The sequence below is a fragment of the Mus caroli genome, unplaced genomic scaffold (assembly GCF_978045245.1).
Source record: "Mus caroli unplaced genomic scaffold, Mus_caroli_1 scaffold_15, whole genome shotgun sequence".
Lineage (NCBI taxonomy): Eukaryota > Metazoa > Chordata > Mammalia > Rodentia > Muridae > Mus > Mus caroli.
Genome location: NW_028227270.1, coordinates 55,433,098 through 55,457,035, shown reverse-complemented (window position 1 = coordinate 55,457,035; position 23,938 = coordinate 55,433,098). Strand labels below are relative to the sequence as shown.

Here is a 23,938-nt window from a genome sequence, read left to right as displayed (position 1 = left end):
TGTGTATATATTTGTTTTATATATATATATATATATGTATATATACATATCTATGTATGTATGCATGTATATATATTCACATACACACACATATATATGTATATGTATATATATATATATATACACACACACATACACACACATATATATGTATGTATATATATGCGCACATGAGAAGAGGTGCCTGTGGAGGTGAGAGGCATTAATCCTTTGGTGTTGAAGTTACAAGTAGCTGGCTGTAGGCCATCCAACATGGGTGCTGGAGACAAAGCTTGGGTCTTCTGCAAGAGTAGTATGTGATATTAACTACTGAGAAATCTGTCCACCCCCAATTTCTTTCTAATTTTCCACATAATAAAATTGTTATATTACATGGCAGATATTTAAAAATATGAACTGATTTTTCTAAAGCATTGCATTAGACAAAGCCCTAAAAAGAATCAGTCTCTCTGTACTGTCTCCTTTTATGTCAACAAGCTAGATTCATCTGAGAGAAGGGAGCCTCAGTTGAGAAAATGCCTCCATAAGATTGGGCTGCAGACAACTGTGTAGGGCATTTTCTTAATTAGTGATTGTTGTGTACGAGCCCAGACCATTGTGTGTGGGGCCACCCTTGGGCTGGTAGTTCTGGATTCTATAAGAAATCAGACTAAGCAAGCCACAGCAAGCCAATATACAAGACCCACCTATGGCCTCTACATCAGCTTCTGCCTCCAGGTTCCTAACTGACTTCCTTTGACGATGAACAGTGATACTGAAGTACAAGTCAAATAAACCTTCTGGTCATGGTGTTTCATTACAGGCAATAGAATTCCTAGCTTGCGCTCTCTCCCTCTCCCTCTCCCTCTCCCTCTCCCTCTCCCTCTCCCTCTCCCTCTCCCTCTCCCTCTCCCTCTCCCTCTCCCTCTCCCTCTCCCTCTCCCTCTCCCTCTCCCTCTCCCTCTCCCTCTCCCTCTCCCTCTCCCTCTCCCTCTCCCTCTCCCTCTCCCTCTCCCTCTCCCTCTCCCTCTCCCTCTCCCTCTCCCTCTCCCTCTCCCTCTCCCTCTCCCTCTCCCTCTCCCTCTCCCTCTCTCTGTCTCTCTCTCTCTCTCTTCCTTACATGTATGTATGGGTGCACTCACCTAGAGTGCATGTGGATGCCAGAGGTCAGTGTTATAATTTCTCTCTCAATCACAGTTCCACCTTACTTTTTAATCCAGGATCTGTGACTGAACTTAGATAAAGCCATTTTGGCTGCCTTCTGGGCAGTGAGCTCCTGACTCGACTTGTCTCCGTGCCCCCATGCTAGAGTTATAGGCATGAACCACCACACTCAACTTTTGCCTAGGTGCCAGGAATCTGAACTCTGATCTTCATGCTTGCATAGCAGACTTTATCCATTGAGCAATCTCCCCAGCTAGGAACAATTCCTAAGTGCAAAAATGTGTAATAATTCCTTTGCTCTTCTTCCTTCTTATAATCTCTTACCTTAATTAGGATTTGTGATTCATGTTTCTTGGCTAATTTAATAATATTGACTCCGTTATAATAGATATTTTCTAAACATCCATGAAAATTTTTATGTGGGAATGTCAGGAAATGCTCTCCAGGCATCAGGATTTCTCCAAAGCTGATCTTAGAAAGAAAAACAGGAAATAAATAACATTGTTTAGTGATTTTTGTGATGATCTTTTTAACTGTTTTTGATGAACAGATGTTGCCCTTATGCAACTACTTGTCTCACTATAGATTTTCTTGTTTGCATGTTTTACATAAACTATCCTGTTATCATGATGTGTTTGATAGCCTAATTTCTGATTACATTTGCATGTAAACTTAAAGGAAGTGACCTTTTCCCACCTAGAAAATAACTGCGGCTTGATGAACTTAATGCTTAGTTTCTTAAGAGAAACTGTGTAGATTGGGCTGGCTTTGAACTTGTAGAGATATGCCAATCTCTGTTTCCCAAGGCTTTGGATTTCAGATTGCAACACCTCAACTAGCTTTAATTAATAATTTTTAAAATTAAGATTTGGCCTGAATCCCATAAAATACAGTTATTGCACTGAATACTCTCAAATTAAATCATAATCGAAGTTCATATACTATAGGACTGGGTCTTCTGAAAATGTTACATGGCAAAACCATCTGTGCTTAATAGATATCACAGTTTTCCTGGTGTGTTGTGACCCTTTCAACACTGTCTTGTGAAGAACTGGAAAGATTCATGTTATTTAGCAGTGTGATTTGGATACGTATTGGAGAAAACTGCTCAAAAAGTTAAACCCTTTTAAAAGCTAAGAGATTGTTTATGTGTGTAAGCATTTGTCTCTCTGAATTATGACAAAGTGGTATTTCTGTATAAGATGCATGTTTCCATATTATTTCAGCTAAATTCCACAATGTCTAACAACCTCAAAATTAAGATCCAAGTAACTGGATTCCTTGTTCACATGAACATGATGCATGTATTTGTCCAGGGTGAAGTTCACATGCATATTTTGGAGCTCAATGAGTACAGAGTGCCAGTGCCAGTCATCCAGAAGGCTGCCTAAGGTGAAGTTCATGATAGAATTAACAGGGGGCAGGTTTCCATCGCCTTAGAAAGGAAAAACAAAACACTGGGTTAGTTCTTTAAGAATCACACTTCCTATTTGAAAAAAATCAGCACTATAATTTATATCCATCCTTTCATCTCAAGTAAAGACCATGTGATTTTCTCTTCCTCTTGAACATAAAATCTTTACATGCATTGTGATTTGTTTAACTTTAATTATGTGCATGTGTTTGCATCTGTGTGGGGTTATGCATATGTGTGAATGCCCATGGAGGCCAGAAGGGGAAGTAGGATCCCCTGGAATTATAGGCACTTGTGATCTGTCTGATGTAAACCACAGGGCCCCCAATGGAGGAGCTAGAGAAAGTACCCAAGGAGCTAAAGGGATCTGCAACCCTATGGGTGGAACAACATTATGAACTAACCAGTACCCCGGAGCTCTTGACTCTAGCTGCCTATGTATCAGAAGATGGCCTAGTCGGCCATCACTGGAAAGAAAGGCCATTGGACTTGCAAACTTTATATGCCCCAGTACAGGGGAATGCCAGGGCCAAAAAGTGGGAGTGGGTGGGTAGGGGAGTGGGGGGGAGGGTATGGGGGAACCTTTGGGATAGCATTGGAAATGTAAATGAGGAAAATACCTAATTAAAAAAAACTTAGAACATCTGAAAGAGCAGTATACATACATACTTAACAACTGAGCCATCTCTCTAACCTGATGATTTATTTATTATTTTATTATTTATGGCATTCACATTTTTCCTTGCTCATCATCAAGAGTATCTGAGGGTTTATGTGCATCTTATACTGGAGATACATATATGCTATATGCAGTTCTTAGCAGTTCTATTAAACTTGCATTTACACTTCTCTGTGATGTTTTTACTTTGTATTCATCATTCCAGAATAATTATAGCAGTATTTCCTTTAATTCTCAAAGGCATTCTTGCTTGAATGATAAATTATATAATTCCTTTACCTAGCTGAAAAGATCAAGTATCAACAGATGTATTTCCATCTAAACAGATTGTTTAATTACAAGTTCTTTTTACCTGAATTAAGATAAACGACAAGCTTTCCTTTGTTTAATTCCAAAACAATATGTGTCCCATGTTGTCCTTTTCCATGGAATATAATCCCGCTGTTCTGCATGGCTTTAAATTTCAAAGAAATAACCTCTCTTACTGGTCTTATGACTCTGTTATCAAATTTGTAGAGCAGAGAACTTTGTCCATCAAAATAAACCACATCAGATTCTAGGAAAGAGGATATTGACAAAATAATATATAAACATGATAAATATTAAAATATGTGTCATGATATATCATAGTACAGAGAGAGAGGGAGAGAAGGGAGAGGGGAGGGGGAGGGGAGGGGGGACAGGAAGGGGAGGGGGAGAGGAGGGGAGAGGAGGGGAAGGGGGAGAAGGACAGAGAGAGGGAGAGGGAGAGGGAGAGGGAGAGGGAGAGGGAGAGGGAGAGGGAGAGGGAGAGGGAGAGGGAGAGGGAGAGGGAGAGGGAGAGGGAGAGGGAGAGGGAGAGAGAGAGAGAGAGAGAGAGAGAGAGAGAGAGAGAGAGAGAGAAGAGAGAGAGATATGCTAGTCCTATCTCTCTAGAGAACTATTACCAATAAAGGTTGACAAGTCCCTGATGTAGTGACCATTCAGTGCTTTACTGAGATCACAACTTCAAGAGAACCATTTTGGGTCTTCTTGCTACAGCCTATCAGAACTGTAATTCTGACATTCCTTTTGGACAGTGTCTTACAACTTAACTATGTAGGTCAAACAATCCAGTTCCTCAACAAACAAGTGTGTTTTAGGAATAACATCTGTGAGAAATAGCTGAAAATTGGACATTGGACTCAGAAATAATTGATTTTACCCAGAAAATCTACTATTGTTTTCAAAATTTAAAAATGAGAAAAAGATGTAATTGTTTTTGAAAAATGTATTTGTTCATATAATAAATAAATAAATAAAGCTGCACAAAACACAATAAAATATAAAGCTACTGAGAGCTATATTCAAGCCAAGATGGTATATTATTTATCTTACTGATTTCATCAATGTATCACTTAAAAACAGTAATATATAGCTATCCATTTCATCCAAAATATGCCAAATAAATGCAATCAATCATATAATCAATTTATTTTATTACTTATTATTAGAAAAATTAGAAATCAAATTTTTTTCATGTTGGATTACTGTACTTTTGTGAGATTAGCATATCAAGCACATAATGAATACATTTCACTGTACATGTAAACTAAACAATTACTCCATGTTATACAGTTAATTTTACATGCATGATTAAGATGCAAAGCTCTTGTAAAATTCAAATGGCATAACTTGTGGCTATGAGACAGTAACAAGCCAAAGGAAACTCTGAAACAACTGAGCAAAGGTTTTCATATCTTAGCAACATCATTATCGCTATTTTCCTTTATCTCCAGAAAGTGTTAGACGTTTTATTTTACCTTTTTAACTTTACTAGTAAAAAGTTTCCTTCCTGAATATGCCTTGTCATCTCAACTTTTTGCTTTGTATAATTTGTCTCATTCTCATCATGACTACTGTTCCTTTACAACAATGTAATATCTTCTAAGGATATAGCATTGATACAATGATAATAATGTCTTTGAATACTTTTCTTCAGACAAAATATAATAGACAAAGCAAAACCAAAAGGCTTTTTTAGGGAAAGAATCTTTGAGCAGTGACCTTGCAACCTGTTCTTTTAGTAATGACTGGATTTCTGATTGTTATTAAAAATGCTTATATCTCAAAATTTAACCACATATTCTTAGCTCATTATGTATATGCTACTGGAGGGCATCATCTTGAGTGAAGTAACACAATCACAAAAGAACTCACACAATATGTATTCATTGATAAGTGGATATTAGCCCAAAACTTAGGATACCCAAGATATAAGATACAATTTGATAAATGCATGAAACTCAAGAAGAATGAAGACCAAAGTGTGGACACTGTGCACCTTCTTAGAATTGGGAACAAAACACCCAGGGAAGGAGTTACAGAGACAAAGTTCGTAGCTGTGATGAAAGGATGGACCATTTAGAGACTGCTGTATCCAGGGATCCGTCCCATAATCAGCTTCTAAACGCTGACACCATTGCATACACTAGCAAGATTTTGCTGAAAGGACCCAAATATAGCTGTCTCTTGTGAGACGATGCCGGGGCCTAGCAAACACAGGAGTGGATGTTCACAGTCAGCTATTGGATGTATCACAGGGCTCCCAATGGAGAAGCTAGAGAAAGTACCCAAGGAGCTAAAGGGATCTGCAACCCTATTGTTGGAACAACATGATGTACTAACCAGAACCCTGGAGCTCTTGTCTCTAGTTGCATATGTATCGAAAGATGGCCTAGTCGGCCATCAATGGAAAGAGAGGCCCATTGGACTTGCAAACATTATATGCCCCAATATAGGGGAATGCCAGGGCCAAAAGAATGGGAATGGGTGGGTAGGGAAGTGGGGGGCGCTATGGGGGACTTTTGGGATAGTATTGGAAATGTAATTGAGGAAAATATGTAATAAAAATATAAAAAAAAAAAAGAAAGAAAGAAAGAAAGAAAGATTAAATAAAAAGGATAAAAAAAAAAGAAATAAAAATCTCAAGCTTAACAGTAAATAATACTCAACTCTGTTCTGTAAGGTAAACACATGATTACATGTAGCTGAGCAAACAAAAATCATGTTTGGGATAGAGAAAGAGTTTGCTTAGCAGCAATTAACTTTCAGGTCTTCTCTCAGATGTGACCATTTCACCCAAGGAAACTAGAGAAAACTGTTTTGTTGTGCAGGTTGAAAGCCACAATTCTGATTACTATCCCAACCCCAATCTCAATCCCAATTTGAAAATGGATGCCCAGAAAATGCTTCTGCTAAGCCAAGAATCCATAAGAACAGGTAAGGGGAGTGAAAATGTTGGTAAGCATACTAATATTAATGGAATGTAAAAAATTAGATAAAACTGCAAAAGGACATCGCAACTAGGCAATATGATAAGCAAAGTTCTTAAACAAAAACAGGGTGTTTAATTAAAACTCATTCCTGTTAACATAGACCATAAGGTTTGTACTGTTAAAATAAATAAAATTAATGTACTTGAACAATGACTATAAGAAAATATTGGATAATTTAGAGACTTTTTCTGCAGAAGGTACTTTCAGTTGGAGTTTTACTGGTAAAATAATACTCATTAGTGGTAATTTATGATCTATTTGCATTTAAAAATTTGCTAGTAGTTACTTATATCCTACAGCTTGTGTTTGCAGAAGCTAACAGTACCTATAAGTCCTATGATAGCTTCAAAGAGTCCACTGGCCCTTCTTAGGTTCGGGCACACAGCTCTGATGTCTCTGGTATCGACCTTGAGCCCAAGGAATGGGAGAAATAGTTTCTTATGAAGGAAAAGCCCCATCAAAGAGCATGCTCTGCTTTGAAGTCAGTACACCTGAAGTTGTTTCACAGTAATTGGAAGACAAACTAATTTCATAGCATCAAAGAGAAATTGTAAATATCAGACAACATAGCTACTACAACAGTGGGAGCAGTTAGAGATTCAAGACAACACTTTGGTGAAAGAAAATGACCAATGGGAGGAGGAAAAGGAAGTGGATGGTAAAACATCACCATTACATTTGATACTTCATAGAAATACAAACCATAGAAACAAGCAGAATTAGGAAGTTAATAGGAAGTTAGGGATTGTATAGGAAGGGTTTTAATAACAAAATAGAGACATAAAATATTTTATGGATGGTAGGTTATTAATATGCCTCAGAAATTAACACTCTACATGACGAAAGCAGAAATCAGCAGAGAATGGGAGCGAGCACCTGTACATGAGAAGGAAGTGCACCCTGGCACATCCTAAAAAGCCCAAGATTCTCTCATCCAATCGATTCACTGCTTCTTCTCTAGTTCTACATGGTCATCCTTCATTTTTTAAACCCATTTAGTCTACTTCATATTTACTCTTACTCATTTATTTTTGAGACAGAGTCCTATGAAGAATAGAGTGACCTCAAATTCACTATGTAACCGAGAATGACATTGGACTTCTGATCTGCCTGCCTCTACTTCCCCAGTGCTAGGGTTACATGCACATGACATCATAACTTGTACTAGAGGTAGAACACATGGACTCAGGTATGTTAGGCAAGCACTCTGCCCATTAAGTTACATCACAGTCAATTATAAAATGAATTAAAGCCTAGAGAAAGACTACTTGCACCAGCTAAGGAATGGATGAGTTATTTCCAAAGCAGTGCTCCCCTTGAACAAAGGAAGTCTGGGTATTTCACTGAGGAATTCTGTACATATTCATATAGAAAAGTACATTAATACTAAACACATTCCCAGCATACTCAGTTTACAGTCAAATCTCAAGAAGAAAGGTTGGCAGTCACAGTCTTAGGCATGCTTAGCTCCAGGTTATGTAGCTCCTGTTTAAAAGTTAAAATGGGGAAGAAGAGTTTTGGATATACTCAACTGGCACTGTGAAAATGACTAACAGGAAGTCTGTGGGTTTGCTCAGATGTGTCATAAAGACAGTTGGCATACAAGTATACTTCTAGGTATGCTTAGCTTGTTCATATGACTGTAGATGGAAATATCTCTTAGCATGGTCAGCTTTTGCCAAGAAGATAGTGGACAGAAATGCCTCTAAATTCAGTGTGTGGGGGTCTGTTCAGATTCCCCCCCAAAAAAATTTTTTTTCTGATTTATTAAGATGCACAAATACCTTTCCCCCCCCTCTCCATGTGCTAACATCATCCAATGGCAGAAAACTTACTCTGTGCAGTTATATTAATATTCATGTGCACAGTTTAAATTTTGTTTCATTTTAACAATAATTTAAAACATGTCTATAATGTTAAGAAATAGTATAATTGCATTCAAGATCATCAGATAACAAACGAACATTGAGTCATGTCAGTTCTGCTGCTTGATTTTTATATTAGTGCTGTATTCATGTCTGCACTATCTCGTTTTATTTTGATTACAGTTAATAGATGAGAAAAGAAGCTGGTGCAGAAATGTAACTTCCCAGTAAATGAAGATCAGAGGAAGTAATAGTGTGTTGTAGAGCTAAAGCCTTCACAGTGACACTGAGAGAGAAAAGTAGAGATAGTATTGTGACATGGTGTTGTAGGTGCTTCATGCTAGAGGTTAGTCCCCAAACACTAGAACTAAACATGACCCAGAAAAGTCTCCAAAAGTCAGTGTCATCTGTTATTAGTTAGAATTTAGTTGCTTCATGGAATGCTTACAATGTTAGAAGTATTTTATTAAACTCTGGGAATCTAAAGATAAATGAATTTTGAGTTGAGTCTACCTCTAAATTCAGTGTGTGGGGAGGATGTTCCTGTGGGTGGCTTTATGCATACTGATCAACACCAGGTGTCTTCCTCTATCGTCTGTCACCTTATTTACTGAGATAGATTCTCTTCACTGACCTGGTAATTCATTTGTTGGCTAGACTGGCTGATCAGTGTGCTCCAGAGATTTACCTGTCTCTGTTCTCTGTCTCCAGCACTGGGTTCATAGACATTCACTGTACACCTGCCCTTTTATACTAGGGCTCCAAAATTAGACCCTTATTTCATATCAAACATTTTTCCCACTAAGCAATCTCTAAATTTAACTATAAAAAAATAATTAAAGCCTATATTGTCATAAGTAGTTAGTAGAAGTCTTCTCATAAAACTCGGTTTTAATTATACAATTACTAAAAAAGTCTAGAGCAAGTAATTTTTAACTGACGCTGGCTTTTACAGCATCTCATGCAGATGTTTATTTTACATGGAAAATAACTATCACTTACTGTATGAACACCCATATACTTCTATCCGCATCCCAATCCTGCCTTTAGGGTTCCAGGTTAAGGGGAGGAAGCGCAGGAACCTGGTGTGGAAGGAAGGCTGGAGACTGTATTGTACCACACTGTCTGCATTTGTGTTTCCTGGAAATCCCTGTAAAAAACAGAGAGGAAGGGTCAACGTATCTTCAAGATCACTTTTGTATTGTCATAGCTCATATCAATGGTGGCATGTGTTAACTCTGCCTATATCCAAAAGGCTGTCTTCTTTCAAATAGTTTTGCTAATGTTTAACATAGATATAGCAATTTTGTTTTGCTTTCTCAATTATCTACTATTTGCTACATCCACTCCAGTAGTGACTTGCTTGACAGGTTTAGGAACCTGGACACAGTCCCGAAGTGAACAGTTTCACGGAAACTTATTCTCCTGGTACTGTGGCATCCCATAGCACATATGCTCCAATTTTGCCCTTGCGAATGGATCTGTGTGCTTCCTTTCAGTATTGTTTTGTTATAGGTACCTCCAAGCAATGACCTGTCAAATACCTAAGCAAAATTGAACTTAGCTTCCTGGCCTTCACCAATGCCCTAGGTAGTCCTTGAGCTGACCATGGGCTTGGAATTCAGTAAGAATGTTGCCTATTCAGTAACATTCAGAATTGCCTTTAGTATTTTAAGAGAGATAGTGAAAGAAATCAGGCATTATTATCTACTACATAGAGTTAGAAATCTCAGGGCAAGCTTAGCAAAGTAAGTTTAGAATTCTTATTATAGTTATGTATGGAAGACTACATTACTTATTAGTAGAAAGTCCCCCCACACTATCACTTAGAATAAAAGCCAAGTCGCTCCTATATACAGGAATTTACAATGGTTTAGGAAGTAGATTAGGCTGTGGTTTTAGAGTATTGCATTATTCATGAGATGGTTAGCTAGAGTGGAACTCCCTAATTAGAACCATGACTTGGGTGTGAAAGCCCTTACCCTAGGAGTGTAAAGATCTCACACCTGGCTTCTGAGACTCTAGCTGACCTTAGATAGAGATGACTTTGTCTCAATTGTTTTATTGCCCAGTTCCTGCCAGTCTTTGTCTTTACATTCCTCTGGTTTGTGTAAGAGTCATTAAGCATCCGGTAACCTCATTTGTACCTTGCCACCTTGCCGATGTGTCACCTAACTTCCCTATTTTCTTCTGTATAAAAAGTGTGATGCTCAATTTGACATTACATTCAGATCCACACTCCCTTGTGTTGAGTCTGTTTGTCACCCCATTCTCGCCAACTCTATGCTCATCTGTCTGAGACCCTGATTCCCATGGATTGAGGGGGGGCCAACTGGGCCCTGTCCGTGACAACTATTGCCTAATATTCTTTTGGTTTAAGATACTCTAAATATCAGCACCATTAAAACATTTATAAGCATTTTAATGATGGTGGTTTATGAGCACTATCGGGCTTGCTCTTCTGAAGTTTTCATTTCATACATTCCTCCACAACTATCTCCAAGCAGTAAAGCTGTTCTCATAAAACTACATCATTATGAAATGAAGCACCACAGTAATCAATGCCTAAGGATTTTTACCATGAATCTTAGAGAGTGGCAATAGAGAGCTAGAAGGGACCTAAAACATTATTCTAGCCCTACTTCCTTAAGTTAAAGGTGAGGTGATACTAAGAGAGGAAAAATATAGATAAGTATCAGATAGGTCAGATAGGATTAGACTAAATCCAGGGTCCTTTTTTTATAATCACAACATTGACTCCATGTTATCATCCTGAATCCACTTGCACAAATACAAGTCAAGTGTAAGATTTCTACATTGCTAACATGGTTTCTGAAGCTTTAGATGGGCAAGTATCCAGTGAGTTTCTGTAAGAAATACACCATAATTATCTCTACCCAGGTCAGCCAGGAGTGCTTTTTGCCAAGTCATGCTCTCTGAGCACTGTGAAAGACCAGAGTGAGGAGAAAGGAGCTTGTTTACAAATATTTTCGCCTCATATTGAGGTAGTGGTGTGTGTGCGCATTCGCGCGCGTGTGCGTGACGCTATGGCGTTTGAATCGGGTTAGTTTGGATCTGGATATGGCATATTATCATATATATGTGAAAACATCATACTGAACCGATTAATATGTACGATTAATACATGTTAATATTGAACATTTGAATAGCGTGGGAGGAAAAAAGAGATCATTACTCCATAACTCTTAAATTTATTTCAATTCATAATGACTCCTGAAATAAATAAGGTAAAATTTCTGCTCGCGAGCATTTGCAGAAACGTAAAGACAAAAAAGAATCAGCACTAAATATTAAGCTCCTTCCTTACAGGGATTTTCTGTTGTGTTTCTCTTCACAATTCCATTTACCTGAGCTTTTTAGGAATGTATGAGTTACACATGAAAAAACAAAAAAAGTCCAAGTGTGGGTGGAGATAAGAGGTTTATTATGGAGTAGCTTCCCAATGAGTGAAGACTTAAATCAGAATACTGAAAGTTAAACATACAACTATAAGGCTATATCAGTAAGGGACTTTTATGAAAATGAAATTAGAGAGTAAAAAGTATAGCTTCTAATACTCTCTTGTATTATAATGGCTTTCTGCCTGGTGCATAAAGTTAAAAATAAGTTATCATAAATACATGTAACAGACCACTTCAACTAACAGTTAAAAATGTTATCTACTCTTTATCAGCACAGCCCAGCCAGAACTCTGGAGGAAGCCAGTGCTACCAGAGTCCACTTAGCTGCCAGGACCCAAGGTAAGCCACCTCCCCGTGGACTACCACCACTTCCTATGTGCCTGTCTAGCCCACCCTCAACCACCCCTTCATCACCATATCCCAGGCCAAAAATCTGTTAGAAGAAGCTCTTTGCTCCACCAGAGGTCTCAGCAGCCACCAGAACTTCAGCAGAGACATTCTGATTGACACCCTGGGTATCAGAAATCAAGCCCCCAAATCACATGGAGATCTTCCACCCAACCACAGGCCATTCCATCCAGAAGACCAGAGAGGAAACAGAAAACAAAGAAAAAAAAACACCCATTCAACAATGACAAACTCAGAAATCAGCACCTAGACCTATAACCACCCCAAACTTAGATGCTTGTGTAAGAACACAATCAACAACAGCCAAGGCAATATGTTACCACAAAAGGCTACTTCTCTTATGACAGCAAGCCCTGAATATTCTAACACAGCTGAAGCACAATAATATTAAAACCAACTTTATGAGGCTGATAGAGGTTCTTAAAATAGAAATAAAGCCCTTAAAGAAAGCCAAACAGTTGAAGGCACTAGGCAGAACCAATGAACCCCACAGAAGATGGGGAAGAAGGATTCTAGGAGCCAGAGAGGTTGAAGACACCAGGAGAACACAATCTACAGAATCAATAAGCAGGGTTCATAGGAGCTCACAGACACTGAAACAACAATCATGGACACTGTATGGTTCTGAGCTAGGTCCTCTATACATACATTTTGAGTGTGAAGCTTGGTGTTCTTGTAGGATTAGGGTGTTAATGGATGTTTTTTAATTTTTTAATTAATTATTTTATTTATTTACATGCCAAATGTTGCTCTCCTCCCCATCCCCCTTTCCAGAATTGGTCACCCCATCCTCCCTCTCTTTTGCCTCTGAGAGGGTGCTCTTCCCCCACTCCTGGCATCCCTCTACCCTGGGGCATCAAGCCTCTACAGGATTAGGCATATTCTCTCCCAGTGAGGCCAGACAAGGCAGTCCTCTGTTACATGTGTGTTTGGGGTCTGGACCAGCCTGTGTTTGCTTTTTGATTGGTGGCTTAGTCTCTGGGAGCTCTCAGGGGTCTGTGTTAGGTGACACTGTTGATTTTCCTATGGGGTTGCCATCCCCTTCAGCTCCTTTGATCTTTCCCTTAATTTTCCCTTAGGGTTCCCTGACCTCAGTCTAATGCTTGTCTGTAAGTATCTGCATCTGTCTCAGTCAGCTGCTGGTAAAACTTCTCAGAAGACAGCCATGCTAGGCTCCTGTCTGCAAGCACAACATAGGATCAGTAATAGTGTCAGGGTTTGGTGCCTGCCCATGGTATAAATTCCAAGTTGGGCTGATTACTGGATAGCTGTCCCTTCAGCCTCTGCTCCATATTTGTCCCTACATTTCTTTTAGACAGGAACAATTCTGGGTCAAAATTTTGGAGGTGGGTTGGTGACACCATCCCTCCACTGGAGCCCCTGTCCATCTACTGGAGGTAGTCTCTTCAGGTTCCATCTCCTCACTTTTGGGCATTTCAATTAAGGTCACCCCCATTGAATCTTGGGAGCCCTTCACATCCCAAGTCTCGGAATTTCTAGAGCTTTCCTCAACCCTCACCCTCAGCAGCTGCATATTTCCATTCATTCTCCTAGCCCTCTGGGCTTCAATTCTGTCTCCCCTACTCCCATACTTGATCCCGCACCCCTTCCCCCTTTTCCTCCCCTCTCCCACCCATGTTCCTCCCTCACTCTGTCTCCTGTGATTATTTTGTTCCCCCTTCTAAGTTGGGATTGAAGCATCTTCACTTGGGCCTCCCTCCTTGTTAAACTTCTTACAGTCTGTGGATTGTATCTTGAGTATTCTGTACTTTTTGTCTAATATCAACTTATCAGTGAGTACATACTATGCGTGTCCTTTTGGGTCTGGGATACCTCACTCAGGATGATATTTTCTAGTTCCATCCATTTGCCTGCAAAAATCATGATGTCTTTATTTTTAATAGCTGAATATTATTTTATTGTGTAAATGAACCATGTTTTCTATATCCATTCTTTGGTCAAGGAACATCTGGGTTGCTTCCAGTGTCTGGTCATTATAAATAGGGCTGGCCAGCCTGGTCTACAAAGTGAGTTCCAGGACAGCCAGGGCTATCCAGAGAAACCCTGTCTCGAAAAATCAATCAATCAATCAATCAATCAATCAATCAATCAATCAGGCTGCTATAAGCATAGTGGAGCATGCATCTTTGTGGTATGGTGGAGCATTTTTTGGGGTATATGTCCAAGAGCTTGCTATAGCTGGGTCTTCAGGTTTTCAATTTTCTAAGGAACTGCCAGATTGGCTTCCAGAGTGCTTATACCAGTTTGTAATCCTATGAGCAATGGAGGAGTGTTCCTTTTTCTCCACATCCTTTCCAACACATGCTGCCACTTGAGTTTTTGATCTTAGCCATTCTGACTGGTGTAAGGTGGTATCTCAGAGTCATTTCCCTGATAATTAAAGATGTTCAACATTTCTTTAAGTGCTTCTTGGCCATTCGAGAATCCTCTGTTGAGAATTCTCTGTTTAGCTCTGTGGCCCATTTCTTTTTTTTTTTAATTTTTAATATTTTTTATTACGTATTTTCCTCAATTACATTTCCAATGCTATCCCAAAAGTCCCCCATACCCTCCCCCCCAACTCCCCTACCCACCCATTCCCATTTTTTTGGCCCTGTCGTTCCCCTGTACTGGGGCATATAAAGTTTGCAAGTCCAATGGGCCTCTCTTTCCAGTGATGGCCAACTAGGCCATCTTTTGATACATATGCAGCTAGAGACAAGAGCTCCGGGATACTTGTTAGTTCATAATGTTGTTCCACCTATAGGGTTGCAGATCCCTTTAGCTCCTTGGGTACTTTCTCTAGCTCCTCCATTGGGAGCCCTGTGATCCATCCACTAGCTGACTGTGAGCATCCACTTCTGTGTTTGCTAGGCCCCGGCATAGTCTCACAAGAGACAGCTATATCTGGGTCCTTTCAGCAAAATCTTGCTAGTGTATGCAATGGTGTCAGTGTTTGGAAGCTGATTATGTGGTGGATCCCTGAATATAGCAGTCTCTAAATGGTCCATCCTTTCGTCACAGCTCCAAACTTTGTCTCTGTAACTCCTTCCATGGGTGTTTTGTTCCCAATTCTAAGAAGGGGCAAAGTGTCCACACTTTGGTCTTCATTCTTCTTGAGTTTCATGCGTTTAGCAAATTGTATCTTATATCTTGGGTATCCTAAGTTTGGGGCTAATATCCACTTATCAGTGAGTATATATTGTGTGAATTCCTTTGTGATTGTGTTACCTCACCAGAGGAATGGATACAGAAAATGTGGTACATTAACACAATGGAGTACTACTCAGCTATTAAAAAGAATGAATTTATGAAATTCCTAGCCAAATGGATGGACCTGTGGCCCATTTCTTAATTGGGTCTTGCTAGCTCTTGGAACCCTTTTCCTCCTACTGTGTTGCCTCCTCCAGCCTTGAGATGAGGGTTTGTGGCTAGTCTTATTGTATGTTATGTCATGTTTGATTTCTAGCACTGGCAGAAGCAGTTCTTGAGGATTGTCTTCTAATCTCCACAAAAGCAGCACAACTCGCACGCATCTGCATACTAGGATTCCCTGAGGAAAACGGTTGTACCTCAGCACTGTGTCTTCGGACTTGGTGGCTTTTTCTGTTGCTCTCTACTGCAAACTGTTTTTTTCCAATTCATAAAGCTCATCTGGTAAAAACTAACTATAAAGGTTAGAATAAATATTAATAGGTATATTTATCGTTCTGCCTTACCACCTGCCTCGAGGAATGTGCTCCGGCTAAGTGGCTGCTGTGATTCAGGCAGAGGCTGGTAATGTCTGGTGCTGTGGTTTGAATATCAAATGTACTCAGTAAGCTTATGTGCTTGAACACTTGGTCTCCAGTTTGTGGTGCTGTTTGTAGCTTTGTTGTAAGGTTGTAGGATCTTTAGGGGGTGGAGTCTTGCTGAAGGAAGTGGTCACTAGAGAAAGATTTTGAGTTTTGTTTGTTTGTTTGTTTTGTTTTGTTTTGTTTTGTTTGTTGTTGTTGTTTTGTCCTACTTACAGTTCTCCCTACTTCTTGACTGCAGATGACATATTACCAGGTAGTTTTCTGTTCCTGCTTCCATTCTTTCCCCATCTGTTGCCAAGTCTCTCCCCACCCCACCTCCATCTCTCTACCCATAATGGAATGATCCCCTGGAAATGCAAATCAGAAAACAAACAAACAAACAAAAACCAACCTTTCTCCCTTAAACTCTTTTCCCGAAGTATCTTGTCAAAAGTGGCTAATGTGTCTGGTTGCTGTTGTTGGTTCACTCACGGGGTAACATCCGTATCCCACTACTTAACATTCTCACCCGAGTCCAAAACCTAGGACATCCAACTAAACCAGAAACAGCAGCTGTGTGGGCATTTTTTTTTCTCAAACATTAAAATGTAAACAATTAAATAAATTTTGTCAGTGGCTGACAAGGTTTTTTTTAAAGATTTATTTATTTATTTTTATGTGTATGAATACACTATAGCTGTGAAGATTGTTGTGAGCCTGCATGTGGTTGTTGGGAATTGTATTCAGGACCTCTGCTCGCTCTGGCCAACCCCACTTGCTCAGTCCCTGCTTGCTCTGGCCCAAAGATTTATTTATTACTATACATAAGTACACTGTACCGGTCTTCAGCCACACTAGAACAGGAAGTCAGATCTCATTACAGGTGAGCCACCATGTGGTTGCTGGGATTTGAACTTAGGACCTTTAGAAGAGCAGACAGTGCTCTTACCCTCGTGAGCGGTCTCGACAGTTCCAGGCTGACAAGTTTTTAAAGTGTTTGACACATAGAGCATGCACACCACCCACCTAAGGAAGTAACAGAAGCAGAGTTTTTATTGTCCTCATATGCAAAATATTCTTTTTCTCTCATTTATTTAAAAATACAAACAGGAAAATATACTTCTGACTGTTATGATTATGGCATCACATAGTAAAGGGATTTAGTTACTTAGTTTTCATAGAACTAAAATAAATTGGTTAGCTTTTGTGATTGGCTTTGTTACTTTGACACAATTTGGAATCACCCGGAACACCCGGGAAGGGAATCTCAGTGGAGAACTGTCTAAATCAGGTTCACCTGTGGGCAGGCCTGTGAGACATTTTCTTTGTTGGTTTAATTGAGGTGGAAATGCTCAACTTTAATGCAAACAGCAGATTTTCATGGGCTGGATCCTGGACTGAATAAGCTGAGTGTGTAAGTGTTCATGTGTTAATTCATTGCTCTCTGCTTTTGACTGACATGATGTGATTGGTAAAGTTTTTGCTGCCTTGGTTTCCTCACAGTGAGGGCTTGTAACCTGGAATTGAGCCAAAATAAACTCTTTCTCCCTTAAGTTGAATTGGGGAAACAAAACTAAGACAGCATTTGGGGAGTGTTAGACAGACATAAACTAATATGACTGGAGCATATTAACCATTGATTAATATTAAGAGATCTTAACACAAAAATCAGACATTTACTACATATGATTAAAATACATTCTGGGAATTAAGCTACAGTTCAATGTATAGACCTTGTCTAGCCTGAACACAGCATAGATTTGATCTCAGAACTGTAAGATAAATAAATAGAAAATGGATACACATATATTTAAATGCTTGAGTATATTTAATTTTATTCTGTATAATATAAATTACTATGTATTTAATTTTTATTTTGTATAATCATTGAGTTTTGAAGGCTGGTATTTCAGTTTGACTGGATACTAATTTGTTTAACAACACACAAGTTTACGAGGATCTGCTTTGAAGAGAGAGAATCTAGGCAAGTATTTACTGAGATGGCATTTAGAACTTATTAATAAAATAACCCAACAATAAAAATACTTTGAAAAAGTACTGTAGTCTTCTATTAAGGACAGAGTTTGTTTTGAGAGATTACATGACAGACTTTTTGTACAAATTACAGAATAATTTTAGATATAAAGGCCTATTTCTGCCTTGTTTTGTCAGGTCAGAAACAAAGGCTACGGAAGAATGGGGCTAAGTATGTTCTGTAAAACCACAGGTGTGAGCAGTTTTGAAGAAACTTAATAAATCTTCATTTAGAGATAAGCAGTAGATAAGATTCTTGAAAGTGCAAGTTTAGATGTCAATGGTTCTTTAAATTCTTTTCTGTTTTTCCTTAGACAGGTGACCTTGTTGGGACTCATCACCAATTTGTTTTTATATAAAATGGAAAAATAATAGTTACCTAAAGCCAGTTAATGTATGCAATAAACCCATACGATTACAAGTACTTTCTTTATAACATTGCTACTGTGTGTGTGCATCTGTGTGTACATGTGTATGAGTATGTGTGTGTGTGTATACATGTGAGTATGTGTTCCTCTTATTGAAAGATAAAAAGGTCTCTTAGATTTGATGTGTGTTTTGTGGCTGAGGACATCACAACTGAGTTTTATCCAGATATGAATGTGAACATTTTCAGATGACATGACCATCATGCCTAGAGCTTGTTCCTAAATGTATAAGTGGCAGTTACAGAAATTTATGACTTGGAGTCCACATACACTCTGTAAAAATGTTTCCAAATGACTTAGAAATTAATGAAATTCTTGAGAAATTTCCAAACTCTCAATTTAATTTGTTTCTCAAGGTCACATTGATTATGCCTAACCCTTAGGCAGGGTGGACTCTGAAGCTCATTGTCTATTTCATAGGAAAAATTAAATTCATCAATATTCTTATTATCTTATGTTGGGTAGGCAGGCTCAGTTTTAAGTACAAAAACTTGCTCTGTGAATGGAGTATTCATCAAATGTTACTTTCAGAACCTTCTTACAGGTTGCTTATGGTGACACATTTCTTGGTGAATTTTTCAACAGAGAGTCGAGGAATGTGCTTCAGTGGAAGATTATGCTCAAGGTTTGGCTCGGTCTCCATCACCTCAACATTTCCATCAAATCTTTACTGTAAATTAGTTACAGAAATGAATTCCTATGTTTCTAGTACAAACATTAAGTCATGTGTCACTCCTTTGCTAAGAATTTTCAGTTGCTACTCATGAGGAGGCTAGAAATTTTGTATAAAAGATATCAGTTCTGCCACAACTTTAGTTTTATTAATAGGTTTCAAACTCTTTAATACAGTAAATGAGATTCTTATTTCAGTATACTGTTAGTGTTTTAAGCTGTCATGGTTACATGGCAGGACAATGTCTGGGTAATGAAGTGCCTACTGTCTGCAATGATATTTGATTAAGATACTTTGTAATATTTAAGCATTATTTGAAAAAAAGTATATCGATGATAATTATAGTACAACAGAATGCAATTATTTTGATTATGCCCTAAAAACATTCTATGAAGCAATTAAATAGTGTTTTTACAGGTATTAAAAATAAGTATATTTATCACCTTAGTATGAATAATTATTTTTATGTAAAAGCTAATCAATAGAAAGCTAAATGAAACATATAAGACAACAGTGTAGATAAACTTAAATTAATGCAAAGAGAAAGCTACTTTTAAAAATACATAGGAATAAAATAAATTGGATTTGGAAATTGTAGGGACAGAAAGGAATGATTAATGAATAAATAAATGAATGAATAAGCACTAAATCCATAACAGGGCCATATTATCTAGAAGTGAGCAATCATTTCTTATCCATTACCCACAGAGGAAGGTGGTTCACCAAACCCTCAACATCTACCTAAATTAACAAGCAAATCTACAAAAAGTGTCTCTGTGGGGCGCCGCTGTCTTCCGGTGCTGAGTCATTTCCTCAGCACCAACTAGTAAACACCTAGTTTGCGCCTGCGCTGGAAATCCCCGCCCCGGGCAGCTCCGCCTCAGGGATGGGGTGATCAGTGTTGAGCCAATCATGGCTTGCTACGTCCGAGGCGGGGAGAATTTCTTATAAAAGGGAGGGGCTCGGACTGCCTGGGGTCTCCGGTTGTGAAGCTTATGCTCTCCCTCTCAAGACGCATAAAGCTTGCTGCAGAAGAACCCTATCGTGTGTGGTGTCCTCATTCGCGGGCGATTCAGAGAACACTCACATCTGGTGCCGAAATCCCGGGAAAACGAAGAACAGAAGAACATCGCGAGCACCGTCGGAGATCCCTCGGTGACGGGGAGGGTCCAGAACTGCAGGAACTACGTCTCGGAAAGGTATGCCTGAATTTTACCTGACCCTTTCACACTCCCTTCAACTAACTGGGCCGTGGGAGGGATTGCCCGAGGCTTTAATCATCGTCCTCGTGGCCTTGGTTGTATGGTTCCTAGCCCTCTTCTTTTGTGAACATAGAAGGTTGTGTTAAATTGAAGTTCTTAATTGCAGTCTCCTTTAGAGTATCATGGGGGCTTCTCAATCAGTACAAACTTCATTAAAAGAACTTCTCAAAAGAAGGGACCTGAAGCTTGGGGATAGAGTTCTTCGCCGCTTTGTTGAGGAAGTTGATCGAGTAGCTCCCTGGTATGCGGTGTCAGGATCTCTGACACTGCCGTCATGGAATAAGCTAGGCAACGATCTAGAAACCTGTTCAGACCTCAGGTTGGGAGTTAAGGCCATATGGAAACTAGTTAAGAGTTGTCTTGAAGATGAGGCCTGTGAAGAGGAGCGAAAGAAAGGGCAAAAGGTTTTAGAAGCTATGCAGGAAGGTATGTCAGAATCCGAGCGTAGTGAGAGGATGGGTGTGCGCACAAAAACCGTAAAAAAAGCAAAAAAGGGAAGTGAAAAAGGACCTCCCGGGAGAAATAGAAAGGGAGAGAAGGGGAGCAGCAGGCCCGGGTTATATCCGACCCGAGAACTGGCTGCCCTCCACCTAAGAGATACCTCGGATTCTTCTGAAACCGAGGACAGTAAACTGACCTCGGAGGAAGAGGGCGAGTTAGAAGAAGAAGCAGTTAGATATAAAGGAGAAAGGTATCACCCAGATGAAGGCGGGCGACCTAAGTCAAGTAAGCCCGCGTCCGGTGTCTCCTCTAAGGATAGGAGATTGTTGGCTGCCGCCATTCCCTCCGCTCCCCCACCTTATGAGGCCCGGTCATCCACAACTTCCTTTTTTCCCCAAAAGATCCTCCGCAAGCTACAATTAGCGTTTCCTGTTTATGAACAAGAAGGGGGGAGAATCTACGCTCCTGTAGACTATAGTCAGATAAAAGATCTTGCAGAATCAGTAAGAAAATATGGTCCCAATGCTAATTTTACTGTTATGATTCTTGAAAGAATGGCACAAACTGCCATGACACCTAGTGATTGGCAAATGGTGGTTAAGGCCGCCTTGCCTACTATGGGACAATACATAGAATGGAAAGCCTTGTGGCATGAGGCAGCCCAGTCCCAGGCCAGGGTCAACGCAATAGCCCTTACGCAAGAGCAGCGGGATTGGACATTTGACCTTTTAACAGGCCAAGGCCCGTGGGCCGCAGATCAAATTAATTACCATTGGGGGGCGTACGCCCAGATTTCCAGCACAGCCATACGGGCCTGGAAGTCACTTAATCGCAAGGGAGAAACCACCAATCAGCTTACAAAAATTGTTCAAGGGCCCCAGGAGCCCTTTGCCGACTTCGTCGCACGCATGATGGAGGCGGCAGGAAAAATCTTTGGGGACCCAGAGGGGATAGGACCCTTTATTGAGCAACTGATTTTTGAACAAGCCACCCAGGAATGCAGGAATGCCATTGCTCCTAGAAAATCAAAAGGGTTGCAAGAATGGCTAAGAGTGTGTAGAGAGATTGGAGGTCCACTTAGCAATACTGGCCTCGCGGCCGCCATCATGTTAGCACAAAAGCATCCTCCACAAAAGAAGACCGGTGAACGGACCTGTTTTAATTGCGGTAAGCCTGGACATTTCAAAAGAGATTGCAAAGCCCCAGACAAGAAAGGGGGGGTCTTGACCCTCTGCACGAGGTGTGGTAAAGGGTACCATAGAGCAGATCAATGTCGCTCAGTGCGAGATATACAGGGAAGGCTTTTGCCTCCATTAAATGTTCCTGCTCCCAATGTGTCAAAAAACGGGTCATTGGGCCCACGGTCCCAGGGCCCTCAAAGATATGGGAACCGGTTTGTCAGAACCTCCGGGATGGCGGAAGAAGCGACCCAGGAAGACCCACAAGGGTGGACCTGCGCGCCGCCTCCGACCTCCTACTAATGCCCCAAATGAGTATCCAACCAGTACCTATAGAGCCAATGTCACCTTTGCCCCCTGGGACCATGGGCCTTATCCTCGGACGAGGATCACTCACCTTACGGGGCCTAGTGGTCCATCCTGGGGTTGTTGACCACCTACATTCCCCCGAAATACAGGTCTTATGTTCCAGCCCCAGGGGCGTGTTTTCCATCAGTGCAGGAGATAGGATAGCTCAATTGCTGCTCCTCCCCGACACCCTCTGGGAGGGCTCCCCAGGCCCCAGTCCCAAAACGATGGGGTCGTCAGGAACTGATTCAGCTTACCTTGTTGTATCCCTGAATGAAAGGCCCAAACTCTGCCTCGAAGTAAATGGAAAAAGGTTTGAAGGTATTCTTGATACCGGGGCAGACAAAAGTATTATATCCACGCACTGGTGGCCAAAAGCTTGGCCCACTACAAAATCGTCCCACTCTCTACAAGGCCTGGGATATCATTCATGCCCTGCCATAAGCTCAATGAGTTTGACTTGGAAGGCTCCTGAAGGACAAAAGGGTAAATTTGAACCTTATGTGCTCCCGCTCCCAGTAAACCTTTGGGGGAGAGACATTATGCAACATTTGGGCCTAACCCTGTCCAATGAAAAAATTGTGTTGGGGGAAGGTTTGAACAAGGCAAAAAATATGATGCTAAAGATGGGTTACAGGACAGGCAAAGGATTAGGACGGTCAGAGCAAGGAGGAATTGAGCCTATTTCACCAGTAGGAAATATAACCCGACAAGGACTGGGTTTTTCCTAGGGGCCATGGGGACGGTTCGGCCTATACCGTGGAAAACAGAGGACCCGGTGTGGGTCCCTCAATGGCCCCTATCCTCTGAAAAAATGGAGGCCGCAATACAATTAGTAAATGAACAACTAAAATTGGATCATATAGAACCTTCTACCTCCCCCTGGAATACTCCCATATTTGTTATTAAGAAAAGATCAGGGAAATGGAGATTGCTCCATGACCTTAGAGCCATTAATGAACAAATGCATTTGTTTGGCCCTGTGCAAAGAGGCCTTCCTGTGCTCTCCGCCCTGCCCAGGGGTTGGAATTTGATTATAATAGATATTAAAGACTGTTTCTTTTCTATACCTCTATGTCCAATAGATAGGCCCAGATTTGCTTTCACCATACCCTCTGTTAATCACATGGAACCCGATAAAAGGTACCAATGGAAGGTTCTACCACAAGGAATGTCCAACAGCCCTACTATGTGCCAACTTTATGTGCAGGAGGCCCTTTCTCCAGTAAGGGATCAATTTCCCTCGTTAGTCATGCTCCATTATATGGACGACATCCTTCTGTGCCACAAGGACCTTGGCCTGCTTCAAAGGGCCTACCCCCTTTTACTTAAAACTTTGAGTCAATGGGGACTTCAAATAGCTGTAGAAAAGGTCCAAATTTCAAATACTGGACAGTTCCTGGGTACCATGGTGACACCAAATAACATCATACCTCAAAAATTAGAGATAAGAAGGGACCACCTCCATACCCTAAATGATTTTCAGAAATTGTTGGGGGACATTAATTGGCTTAGACCCTTTTTAAAAATCCCCACTTCGGAATTAAGATCTTTGTTCAATATCTTAGAAG

General features: G+C 40.3%; 1 protein-coding gene across 1 annotated transcript in view; it reads right to left on the bottom strand.

Moving 5' to 3' along the window:
* The window catches only part of LOC110307694 (contactin associated protein family member 3C), a 178,905-nt gene that overhangs the window by 58,398 nt on the left and 96,569 nt on the right, over positions 1–23,938 (bottom strand). Inside the window, exons 4-7 of the mRNA XM_085830734.1 lie at positions 9,400–9,547; positions 3,589–3,792; positions 2,394–2,578; positions 1,468–1,614 (exon numbers count right to left, since the gene is read on the bottom strand). Coding sequence (XP_085686860.1) covers positions 1,468–1,614; positions 2,394–2,578; positions 3,589–3,792; positions 9,400–9,547 — 684 coding nt within the window. The remainder of the gene's footprint in view (positions 1–1,467; positions 1,615–2,393; positions 2,579–3,588; positions 3,793–9,399; positions 9,548–23,938) is intronic.